Source organism: Piliocolobus tephrosceles, chromosome 1 (assembly GCF_002776525.5).
Source record: "Piliocolobus tephrosceles isolate RC106 chromosome 1, ASM277652v3, whole genome shotgun sequence".
Classification (NCBI taxonomy): domain Eukaryota; kingdom Metazoa; phylum Chordata; class Mammalia; order Primates; family Cercopithecidae; genus Piliocolobus; species Piliocolobus tephrosceles.
This window is the reverse complement of record NC_045434.1, coordinates 210,951,972-210,964,714: the sequence shown is the minus strand read 5'-3', so window position 1 is coordinate 210,964,714 and position 12,743 is coordinate 210,951,972. Positions and strand designations below refer to the sequence as shown.

The window sequence follows — 12,743 nt, the reverse complement described above, 5'->3', positions numbered from 1 at the left end:
GCCTGACTAGGGGCGTATTCTGTCCTCCCAGCCGACTTGCACGGTCCCTGGAGGCAAGGCTGGCTGTGGGGACTTCCCCTGGGTCTCACGTAGCACTGAGCGCAGCCTGGACACCCTGCAGACACACCGCAAGCACTTCACTGGCAAACCCACTTCCACGACCCACTTCCAACTGCTCTCTGCTCCCAGAGGCTGCCTCCCTTCACCCAAGTCAAGACACCCAGCTTCCGCAAACTCTCCCAGGGTCCCACCCCCAAATTCCTGCTTGCCTCCTCCTCCTCCCTCATGAAGAACTCCTGTCATCCCTTCCTCCAAGAAATCCTACATGATTCTCAATCCAAGCGGAAGTCATCCCCTTCTCTGTCTGGCAATACTAGAAAAAGCCGCTTCCCTGCCCCCCACGCCTCCACCACCACTACACACACACCTGTGCCAGGCCCAAAAGCTTGGGGACTAATGTGGCAAATGGAGAGGGCTCTGGCCTGTTTTTCTGGAGCATCCTGAATCCAGGTGACCTCCTGGGACTTGCTCACTGCTGCCGACTCACTCAGGGTCTGAATCATTTTCTCTTCCCGGGTTTCAGTTTGTCTCTCCAAGAGGAACAGGAGACAAGAAAAAAAACCCCTCCCCTGCTGTTGAAGGTGTCTCTGTCTTTGTGTCCACCGCTGGGGCAGCCTCGTGGAGCGGGGTTTGCTTGGCGTCCACTCATATTAGCGGGTTTCCGGGACACCATGCCCCTGTGTGAGGCACGCATGTTTGTGGGTATGAGGCGTTGAAGACCTGACCCTGAGTCCCTGTGAATCCTGGCGAGTGTGTGTGTGTGTGTCTGTCTGTCTGTCTTTGAGCAGATGTACCCATGACTCTCGAATGGCTCAGAGCTGCCTCCTTCCCCCTCAGGTCCCGAGGGAGATCTGCAGGCCTGACCAGAGGGCAGGAGTCCCAGGCAGAGTGGGGCCGGCTCAGCCCAGGATAGAGTCTCTCCTTGCCCTTCCGCATCCCCAGCCCAGCTGCAGACAAAGTGAGGGAGGACTCATTTTCCCTGGGGTGAGCTAGGCCAGCCACATCCTCTAACGGGGTGACCAGGAGTCCCAGGGGTCGGAGGGCCCCCTCGAGGCTGTCAGGCCCCCCAGGGCCCTGGGCCTGCTGTGGGAAGCCCCGTAAGGCCCTCCCTGCCCACCCCCCTCCCCCCACAGCAGGCACAGTGGGGAACACCTCACACCCTGCCCAGAGGGACCTGGCCTTGACTCACAGCCACAAGCAAATGGAGTGAGGATCCCCTGGCGCCCCGGCTCCCCGCCCCCACCCTCGGGGCTGCTCTTCCCGCAAAATCAATCATCCTGCCACTATGTGCGGGAAGTGGGGCAGGAGGCCTCGCAGGGCCCTGGCTCCCTTGCAGGGTGACAGCCCTTGTGAGTGGTGCCCGGGCTCACGGGCGATGCTGGGGGCCTGGCAAAGCACTCCCAAGAGAATCCCACCCCGACCTCTGGACCCCTTCCCAGCTGGTCATCCAGGCCCAGGGCTGAGAGGGCAGGGTGGTGGGAGTTACCCCAGGGCTGCCGCCAAGGGTGCGACAGACAGGGCCCTGGAGACAGAAGAGCCCCCCAGAGGCCAGGGTGGAAGGAAGTAGCAGGAGGGTGTGTGGAAGTAGCTTGAGCTATGTTAAGTGTCTCTTCTGTCTCTTCCGCAGGATGTAGGACCCGATTCATTCATTCATGTGTTCAGGGGGAGGTGACCAAGGATGTCACAGTCCTCCAGGAGCTGGAATGTTATGATACAGGGGTCTCGACTGGCAGTGTGGGGTGGGCCAGGGTGATGAGTAAGGGCCCCAAAGACTTCCTCGGCTGCCTGGATTTCACCATGGAGAGCCATTGTCCGGCCCCAGGGAGGTGGCCCTCCCGCTGTCCTGTCCACATGAACATGCCCCATGGCTGGGGAACAGACCAGGAGCTGCCAGGTCTCCGGTACCTTCTGCTGCCACCATGACTTTTCGTAAAAACAGCAATTGAAACCTCACACTCAAAGAAGGCTTCAGGACATAGAAAGTACCCTGTAGGGGGCCGGGCGCCGTGGCTCATACCTGTAATCCCAGCACTTTGGGAGGCCGAGGCGGGAGGATCACTTGAGGTCAGGAGTTTGAGATGAGACTGGCCAACATGGTGAAACCCCGTCTCTACTAAAAATACAAAAATTAGCCATACGCGGTGCCACATGCCTGTAATCCCAGCTACTCAGGAGGCTGAGGCATGAGAATCCCCTGAATCCTGGAGGCAGAGGTTGCAGTGAACTGAGATCACATCACTGAACTCCAGCCTGGGTGACAAGAGCAAGACTGTCTCAAAAAGAAAGAGAGAGACAGAGAGGAAGGAAGGAAGGAAGGAAGGAAGGAAGGAAGGGTCCTGTGGGGGTGGGTGGGGGAGCAGATGTAATGATTTTCACCCCATTTTACGGATGAGGAAACTGAGCCTTGGAGAAGTCTGACTGACTGAATGAATGAGCAAATGGCAACACGTTGGGGCAATTAGAGCTCAGGGAGGAGGACGAAGAGGAGGCGCTGGGTGTGTGATGGGGATGTGGAGGGTGCTGAAGTTGGGGGCAGGAAGACAGTCTCCCAGCTGATGTGTTCTCATGGGAAGAGCACTGCACTAGGAGTCCTGAGACCTGGTGGAGCCCTGGCTCCTGTACTGACACGTTGAGCAAGCCGAGTCTCTTCCCTGGGCCTCTACTTCCCCCTCTGTAAAATGGAGTTAATAGCCTTGCCCTGCCCTGTGGGGATGTTGCAGGGAGCAAACCAGTGCTACTGGATGGGAAAGGGCTTTGGAAATCACAGGGAATTACCAGTGCACCAGAGTCATCTGCCCACGTCTGCCTCCCGGCCTCGCCGTCCTCAGGGAGGCAGCCCAGCTGGATCTCAGGGTCTAGAGCCTGGACCTTTGCACAACTTGGAGTTCCAGAGCCTAACCTCTCTGGGCTCCACTGGGCTCAGCAGCCTCCTCTCCAGGCTGTGAGCTGAGGGGACCTGGAGAGGCAGCCCAAGATCCACCCAGAGCCTCCTCCACCTTCCCTAGTAGCTGGGACGGGGGTGTGTGTGGCGGGGGATAGCAGGCCGGGTTGTCAATGTGAGTATTAGCTGGCGTGAAATAATTTGATGGTGGTGATAAAGGCTGGGCTGCCTGGGGCCCCGGAGCCCCACCCAGCTCCCCCACCCCAATTCCGCTCCCTGCCAATAACATGGAGGCTGAGATGTCTGGGTTCCGGCTCCCCATTCTCAGGTGATGAAATCCTGGCTCAATCGGGCTGGCTAGCCCTGCAGTTACCAAATCGCTATAATTGAGATTAATTTGGGGGCTGATTGGGTTAGCCCTTGCAGGCACCCATTAATTAGTGGGGGAGGCTCAAAGCCCCAACAGCTGGGCCCTGCACAGTGGAGCCTGAGGCCACTGTGCAGGGGGGCATTGAGAGATGCCCAGGTAGGTGTGTGATCCAGAGGAGGGGGCAAGCTGGACAGAGCCTCACCCCCGCACTCATGCCACTCCCACCTCCTACCCAGTCCTAAGCTCGCTCCCACGCCCAGGAGGGGAGGGGACAGCAGAGCCTTTGACTCAGGCCCAGTGGCAGCTCTGGGTCTCCAAGGGTTAAAGGGCTCATTACAAGGGTGGGGAGAGGTGGAGAGGTGCTCAGAGGCTCCTTGGACTTCAAACAGCTCTTGCAAAACTTCTGGATGAGTTAAGTGCAAATGAATTTGAAACAGACAATGAAGTTCCCTTTAGAGACACCTGGGCAGAAAAATGAAGGGAAAAGCGCCTCAGGGAGAGCTCGTTTGTGGATTTTTTTTTTTTTTCCTGAACCCAAAACACACAGGGAAAAACAAACCCACCCGTCTACTCGTCTGCTCCGGGTGCCAGAGGCGGGCAGGCACGCCCTGACTCAGTGCTGGGCTGGCAGCAGGTTGGGCACACACGTGAGGCCCAGGCACACGCTGGGGAGCTGGGGGCAGCGGCACAGACGTGTGTGCAGAGCCGGAAGTTCCGGGCACACCAGTGTGGAAGTGGCACTGGTCCTGGAAAGGAGCAGAGCCCCTGGGCATGGGAGGATGAGTCGGTAGGGGGAGGGCACACGTGTGTGGGTGGCTGGAAGGAGGCCAGATGAGGGTGAGGGGCAGGGCCCATTTGGGGTGAGGGGCAGAGCGCAGGCCCCGCCCCTCAGGGGCCGTGGCACCCTGGTCACATGAGCGCTTCTGGCCCCGGGGTGGGGCCCTCCCAATTGCCAGGCGGGTGAGGTGTCAGAGTGGGGGGCCTCTAGGCTTGCCCGCCCCGCCCCACTCACCCGACTTGCTCCAGTTAATTGCCCGGTGTTTTCTTTTTCCCTGTGAATCTCACAGAGGGACAAAAGCAAGTTCTGAGTCACCAGGAACCGCCTCCCGCTTCTGCCCACGCTGCAGCCTGGTCCCCACCCCACTGGGAGCACCCAAGGACCTCGAGGCGGCGGGGCCTGGCCCAGGCTGACGTGTGGGAGCCCTGGACCCTGCCGGGTCTGTGAGGTGTCCCCACCGCTGACCAGCACCCCCGGGGCCCAGGCGTGCGACTTCCCTGGGGGCCCTAATGGAGCAGCCTCCTCCCTGTGGCGCATTTGCAATTCATGGCTCCAGCCGAGATTGCATTAGGGCCTGGCTGTCACTCGTGATGAATGTCGCTTGTTTTCCAGAAAAAAACAGGCCCTGGATCCAGAGTGACAGGGCCTCGGGAGGCACCGGCCCTCCCTTCCATGCCTGAGGACCGGGGCATAGCGGGTGTCCCCAGTGGTCTGTCAGCAGCCTCAGAACCTGACTCCTTCGGGGGCTCTCTAGGATTCCCAAATAGGAGCTCTCCCCCAGTTCCGGCTCCCCAGGCCTGTCTTCCCTTCCCTCAGGTTCTCCCAACAGCCCTGTGGGAGGAATGTTGCTAGAGCAGCTCCACTGGACAGATGAGCAAACTGAGGTCTGCAGGAAAAGGGAAGGTAGGCACAAGTGTGTGGGCTGGAGGGGAACTGGAGAGGGGTCCCGGGATCTACAAGTTCAGAGAGGTTCCTGACGGGGACGTCTGGGAGATGATCTTAGGGGAAATGGATTGCAGGGGTGGGAGGTGAAGAGACTCCTTGCAGGCTCCAGTTCTCCCTACTACATCCTGTCTGTGGGGCATGGCTGCCACCCTGGGACCCAGGACTGCTGTCTGCCCTCTCTCTTCCTGGCAACTCCCTTTCTGTCCAGAAGATGGGGGTCCTGCAGGTCTGAGGCTTTGGGCTGTGCCTTCTGGCAGCCAGTAGCTTCCATGAAGGCAAAGGAAATGCATTCCTTCCCATCCCACTTCTAACCAGGCCCACAACTGGGCCGGGAGGGATGGGGAGCTGGGGCGTGGGAATTAGCTGGAGGTCTCAGCGGGGCCCCCTCCCACTTATCCCTCCCCCTTAAAGAGCACGCGTTCCCCAGGACTTTGGGAACAGAGAAGCCCGGATGGGCCTCCCCTGTGGCTCAAGGGCTCCCAGTGGCTCCCACCTTCCCAAATCTTACTCTGTTTCATCTCCGTTCCTGCCCTCACCATCTGGGAATCACAGCCTTGAAGAGTGACAGACAGAAGAAAAGAATTATATCCATGAGTGTCTTGTCAAGCCCATTCCCAGGAAAAAGAATGATGCTCACTGTTCCCCTTCCCCTCCGAGATCGAAACAATTTAGGCAGAAGGAGACGAAATGGGTCATGGAATCCCCTCGTCACAGATGAGGAAACTGAGGCCGGGGGTTCACAGCAAGAGACAGAGGTTCTGTCCTCTGTTGAAAGTAGTGGATTTTTGTTTTCTTTAGTTTTTGTTTGTTTGTTTGTTTGTTTTTCTGAGACGGGATCTCTCTCTGTCACCCAGGCTGGAGTGCAGTAGCGTGATCTCGGTTCACCGCAACCTCCACCTCCTAGGTTCAAGCAATCCTCCTGACTCAGCCTCCCAAATAGCTGGGATTACAAAGGTGAGCCACCACACCTGGCTAATTTTTGTGTTTTTAGTAGAGACAGGGTTTTGCCATGTTGGCCAGGCTGGTCTCAAACTCCTGGCCTCAAGTGATCCTCCCACCTCAGCCTCCCAAAGGGCTGGGATTATAGACATGAGCCACCGCCCCTGGCCAAAAATCGTGTTTTGTTCACTGGTGTATCTCTGTGCCTAGAACAGGGTCTGGTGTGGAGTAGGCATTTGCTGAATGAGTGAATGAATGAGTAATGGCCTTAGCAGGACACAGGAAGCTGTGGGCTGCTGGGGAGGCTGAGCCATGAAGCCTGGCACTCGGGCCCTTCATGCCCCCTCAACTGCCTCCCTCTTGTGTCTGGGGATAGGCAACCTGCTGCCTGCTGACACAGTGCCATGGGTGTCCCTGTTGCAAAGCCAGCTGATGGGATGGGGGCCTCACTTTCCCCCAGTCAGAGTCCAGGTTCCAAAGTACCAAAGCTCCACAGCCCCAAACCCACCCAAAGGAACCAAGGCAGTGCAGTCCAGAAGGGAAAAAACACAAAACACCCTTCACTGGAGATCTGGAGCCTTGTGTGCCAGGCACTGTGCTAGGCAGGCACACATGGTGTTATTTCCTCCCTGTGACAGTGTGCTAAGCCGGGTGCTGTCTTCTGCTCATTTTACACCTGACCACATCCCTGGAATGGCTGGGCCCCTGCTGCTGTCCTTGCTCATGAAACAGCTGGGGAGCCAGGCCCTCTGGTGGCCCTCCCCTCCCCAGGTAGAGCCCCTGTCCTGTCCTGGCATTTTTGCCCAATGTGGAAAGCCTTGCCCAGAAGGCCAGGAGTCAGCTCCCGCCAGCTGCCTGCCCCATTTGTTCCAGGGTGGCCCCAGGGGCATCCTCACAGTCGGTCCAACACTCAGGTTTTCCTTGGCAACAGGGTCAGAGGAACAGCTCTGGATCCATGTAAGTGACCCCACCCCCTCCGCCGCAGCCCCCGTCCCCAGTGTCTGGAGGCCAAACGGTTTTCCAGAAGCCAAACCCACTGAGTCCCTGACCCTTCCCTGTATGGGCAGATGTTGGGCCCATCCCCTACAATGTGAACAGCTGAACTGCCCTCTGGAGCAGGCCAGAAGCCAGGGCTCAGAGGCGACATTGTCCCCACCTCCAACCGCACCTTCCAAGCGAGGCATGGGGCCAGGCAAAGAGAACACTGCTTCTAGAATGAGCTGGGTTCAAATCCCAACACTGCCCCCTCATAGCTGTGTGACCTTGAACAAATGGCATCCCCACTTTGAGCTTTGGCTTTCTCATCTGTAAAATGGGCATGACCGTGTCCTACATCACACAGTGGCTATGGGGTTCCCGGGAGCTACATGTAGGCGCTGGATTCCACACACCGGGTACGTGGCGCCATCCCTCCAGGCCCTGGGTCCCCATCCACCCCGTCATCTGTGCCTGCTGCTGTGCCACTTCTACCACCATCCATCAGAGCCAGCTGTGCCTGCCGCCATCGGGGCACCATGCCCAGCCCCATATACCCCAGGGGCTCTGCCACACCCTGTCCTCCCTGTAGCCCACACCATCCAGCCTGCTTCAGGCTCCCAGATGAGAAGACTACAGCAGCACCCCCAGGTCCCAAGGGCACCCTCTTTATCTTCACCCACGGGGGCCTTCTGCACCCCCAGGGACTCCTCACGAAGATCTGGGACCCAGGGGCCAAGCTGGAAGCCCCTCTGCTCCCAGAGGACAGCCCCCGCCCCTCTGCTACTCTGCCCGGCTCGTACCACATCCTGCCGCAGCCCTGCGTCTATTTCATCAGGCCAAGGATTGCTTTTTAAATAAATCTAAAAAACTCCACTTCCTCCTTGGCAAGTTCATTTTAAGTCATTTTATCTCTTTCCCCCCTATATTTTTCCCAAATAATGTGATTAAGTGACTCAGCGCCGGCTGCCTCTGGCAGGCCTGGTCTCTAATTCAGTTTGAGGACGGCCACCTTTGACCCCACTCCACTCTGGCTAAGAGAACACTTAAGCAATATTCTACCGCTTCCTACAGAGGGAGGCCGGTGGGGGGGCCCACAAGGGGTGGGGGCGGCGGGGGCGGGGGGCCGCGAAACAAACTTTCACATAAAATTATGGTATATGGATAATTGAGAAGTTTAAAAACATGAATCTAATTGTACGGTCCCCGGAGAAACCCATATCGAGCCACCCTATAAGAGGCCTGGAATCTCCCGATGATGATTTATTGCTAAATCCTAGTATTTTTCAATACATTATAGTTTTTAAATTGTGTTTAAATTGAGTGTAGAGGAGCAGAGGCCATTAGGAGATGCAGAAATGATGATTATATTTAAATATTCATGCACGCAGTACCTTATTATTGAATCTGAACACTAACAAAATCAATATTAAGTGCGGTTTGACATGAATTTATTTATGAATTTCGACTTTCTAAGTACTGTATTTTTTCACTCAAAAATTGTGAGTATAATGTAGTAATGATATCAAAACACGGTGTCAGGGAGCATTAGCTGGGGAGGTTATAAACCTCTGGATTAGGGGGCCCAAGATTGCCCTCAAAAGTGCTTAGTATACAAAACCCAATTCTTTTTTTTTTTTCCCCCTGTTTCTGAATCGTGCAGATCCACATACACTCCCGGAGAGGGCGGGCGGGAGGATGGCGAGAGGAAGCGGGGCTGAGCTGTAGTAGCAGGCGTGGCCACAGGCACTCAGCTCCGTGGAGGCTGGGGTGCAGGGGAACCAGGGTTCTCGGCCAGGCCCTCCCCTGAGCTCTACGCCCCAGAAGCAGCCCCTCTGGCCCCGGGCTCCCTGAGGATCTGGGGTTCAGACTCCCTCGAGGGGCACACTGTGGGTGTGGGGAGAGCCGGGGCGTGTCTTTACATCCCAGACTGGATTCTGGGGGCAGGGTGAAAGCTAGAGGCGTCTGGCCCCAGGAAACCAAGGCAGAAGGAGATACAAAGAAAGCCTTTGCCCCCAGATTCTGGGTCCTGGCACCGAGTGGGTGCCCAGGGCAGAAAGCTTGGGCCACTGCTTCCTGCTCAGCCCGCCGGGACCTCCTGCCCCGATGCTGGCAATGATGTTGGTGAAGATGAGGAGGGCATCCTTCCTCCCTCCCCCTGAGCCCACTGGGGTGGGAGGAAGGGGCCTGGTCCTCTCCATCCAAAGCTTCTCCTTCGTAGTATTACCTGGAACCCTTCCCCCACCTGCCGTCCCTGTGCCACCCTTGCCCAGGAGGCTGCCAACAGCTTCAGGGTTTCCCTCCCTCCCCTCCAGAGAATCGATATCTGTGTGCTGGCAGGGGCAGCCCCCAAGCCCGGCATAGCCACAGCCTGCGGTGGCCTCTGTGCCCCAGGAACCACGCTGCTGTGCGCAGTTCACATACACCAGGATCCCACAGAGCCCCACGTAGACAGACAGAATGACACACTCATAGACAGAGCATGGAAATGAATTAGAGGCCAACTAAGAGGAGACCCCACTTTTCAGATGGAAAGTAATTCCCTGATAATGCAGGCTTTTTGGAAACAGGTAACCTACATTCCCCAACGGGAAAGAACTGGACGTCGCTGCTGGTCCCTGACTTAGGCAGACGACACCCAGCCCACTCCACACTGTGACACAAACCTGACCCTGACCGTCAGTGGCCCCAGGACACTCTAGATAGACTCATAGCTCTGCATGCATAAATCCATGAGCGCCCACTGCCCAGTCCTCACCACACCCTGCTTCTAGGGCACCCACCAGCACCTTAGCCCCCAGGCTCACACCCCGACACCCACCAGTCTCCCATTCTCCCACAGAAACAGTCACACTGGTAGGTATTGCCGAGCACACACGCTAGCACACACATACAGAACCACACACCTCAACAACTTCACACAGGCAGACCCTGACATGCACACAGATGCCCCAACATACACATGGACACGCTGACGTACACACAGGCACAGCCAACATTCACACGACACCCCGGCATAAACACGAACACCCTCACTGACACATGGCTACCCCAACATACGCAGGAGCACACCCCCACTTCCCAGCACCCAGCCCAAGTGCTCAGCATGTCCACACTCGCCCGCAGCAGGCTGGAGCCAGGTGAGCCTGGCCCTCCAGCCGCAGGAAGATGCAGATGCAGCCAGGGTCGGGGGTCAAACAGCACTCAGAAGGTTTGATTCAGAATATTCATCAGTCTTTGGGGGGGAAAAAAAGAAGCCCACACATGGGGGAGGAGGAGGAAAAATCCCAACCCCGACCCTAAACTCTTTTCCAGTAAATCGATGTATTTTGCTATAATTTTATTAGGAATATAAAAGGAGCCTTTTCAAAAGTGCTTAGGACGCAAAAAAAAAAGAGGCGGGCGATGGAAACATTAGTCTGTCTGTATTAGCAATCCCATAGTCACATTTTATTGTTACTGTCAGGATGCAAAAGCTGTGCTTAAAACAAAATAATACATAATGTATTACTGAGGCATAAACATCAGCGAGCCGCGAGCGGCCGGCGTTTTTATTTTAAAAAGAAGATGCAGAAAAAAAAAAAAAGTGGAGGGACAGAGGGTGGCGGAGGGGTGTGGGCAGCCTCCAGGGATCAGTCAAGCTGGGTCCCCAGACCCAGCGGGCAGGGGAGGCCAGAGCAGTGATGGAGGCTGATCTGTACGGATGATTTCAACCTAGGAGAAACAACGTCACCCCCGTATCAGTCCCCAAAAGTAGACCCAGGTTCAGGGTCCTCCTACCTGCCAGCTCTGCCTTTGGCGCCTTAGGGTTTATAAAACTCTGGCCCCATGTCATGCCCCAACCTCCACTCTCACCACGTGCCAGGGAAAGAGGCTGTGCAGTTCTCCTTGCCCTTGTTTTGCAGGAAAAGACAGCGAGGCTCAGAGAGGGGCAGTTGTAGACTTCAGGACGTGTGGTCGGTGAGCTGTGTGTCCAGTACTCAAATCCGGGCAGAGTACCGGAGTCCCTGTTCCGTGCATTTTCTACTGTTCTGAGCTACCCAGGTGCTTGACAGTCTCCAGGCAGGGCCCTTGGGCCCCTGAGGTGGTCTCTCTGCACCACCCTTGCTCGCTGTCAACTATTCTCCAACATCAACAAATGTAATCTTCCAAAATGCAGACCTTGTTTCTCCCTTGCTGACACCTCTATGCCCCGTTCCCTCCTACCTAGGAGACAATTGTGGCCCTGCAGGATTCTCCTCGGTCTGGCCCTGCCTTGGGCTTGCCTCCTCCCCCATCCTCTGCGCTTGCTCACTCAGCGGGAGACCCACTGACCTTCCTATTCTTTGAGCCCACTAAGCTCATGCCTGCCTTAGGGCCAGGGCTCCTGCTGGCCCCTCTGCCTAGAAGATCATTTCCGGCCCTTTATAGCAAATACTACCTCCTCCGAGAAGTCCTTCCGGATCACCTAATCTAAACAGATCCTCCATCACTTTTTTCTGGCCTTTGACAGTTAATACCATCTCCTCCAAGAAGTCCTCCTGGATCACTCAATCCAAACAGACCCTCCATCACTTTTTGTTCTCTCTGATCTCTCTGGTTTTCTTTTACTAGGAATATCAGGAATTTCAGCAGCAGAATGTCTAGTGCCCATTTTCCCCAAATGAAAGAGTAACCCCTGAGAAAACACGGGCCTCATGGTCCTGTTCACTGTGGTATCCCCAGCACCTGGCACAGGCACAGTCTGTTTGCTCCAGGGAAGGATGGATAGGGCCGGGCGCGGTGGCTCACGCCTGTAATCCCAGCATTTGGGAGACTGAGGCAGGTAGATAACTTGAGGTCAGGAGTTCGAGACCAGCCTGGCCAACATGGTGAAACCCTGTCTCTACTAAAAATACAAAAACAAGCTGGGCATGGTGGCAGGCACCTGCAATCCCAGCTACTCGGGAGGCTGAGGCAGGAGAATTGCTTGAACTCTGGAATCGGAGGTTGCGGTAAACCGAAATTGCGCCACTGCACTCCAGTGATAGAGTGAAACTCCATCTCAAAAAAAAAAAGACAAAGAAAAAGAAGGATGGATGGGGGACCACATTGCCACTTGGCTGTCATAGTGGGCAGGTGGGCCTGACCCATGGAAGCCTGCACACTCCAAGACAGGGCCTGCCCACCTCAGCAGTGTCTCGGCCAAGCACTGCCTAGAACATCTGGCACGACCTCTCCGCCAACCTGTGCCTGCTCGCCAAGCTTCTCCCATCTGCCCTCTAGTACTCTCTGGGGGGTTCCCCTCCACTGCCTGACCCTCTGCCCTCTCTCCTTCCTTCATCTCCTAACCCATCGGGCGGCTGCCAGGGAATCCAGGGACCGCTGGGCCTTGTCCATCCTCCCTGCCCATCACACTCCAATCACCTGCCCCCTCTGAGGCTTCCCACAGAGCCTCAAGTCAGTTTCAGGGCCATTGTTCACTCAGGGGCCACTGATCCTTCCGGGAGGGCTTTCAGGAAGCAGAACTGACGAAGGGAACCAGGCAGACCCAGTTTTGAGGCCGACTCTGCTTCTTAGTAGCAGTGTCACTTTGGACACACGGCTTTCACTTCCCAGCGCCTCAGTTTCCTCATCTGTGAAATGGGGACAAGATGGTATTCATCTCGTTGGCCTGTGAGACTTGTGAGGACATGTGAGGGATGTATGACCACCCTTTAGCACAGCTTTCTTAGGGGCTGCCATGCCATTCAAGAAAGGGGACATGGGGACAGGAGGCCCAGTCGGAGCACGAATATAAGGACTGGCCCCTCCACCCCCAGCCCTGAGCCCTTCTG

General features: G+C 56.4%; 1 protein-coding gene across 1 annotated transcript in view; it reads right to left on the bottom strand.

The window, feature by feature from the left end:
* Positions 1-3,924: 3,924 nt before the first annotated feature.
* The window catches only part of C1H1orf127 (chromosome 1 C1orf127 homolog), an 86,225-nt gene continuing 77,406 nt past the window's right edge, over positions 3,925-12,743 (bottom strand). The window contains exon 12 of the mRNA XM_031936223.1: positions 3,925-4,127. Coding sequence (XP_031792083.1) covers positions 3,925-4,127 — 203 coding nt within the window. The remainder of the gene's footprint in view (positions 4,128-12,743) is intronic.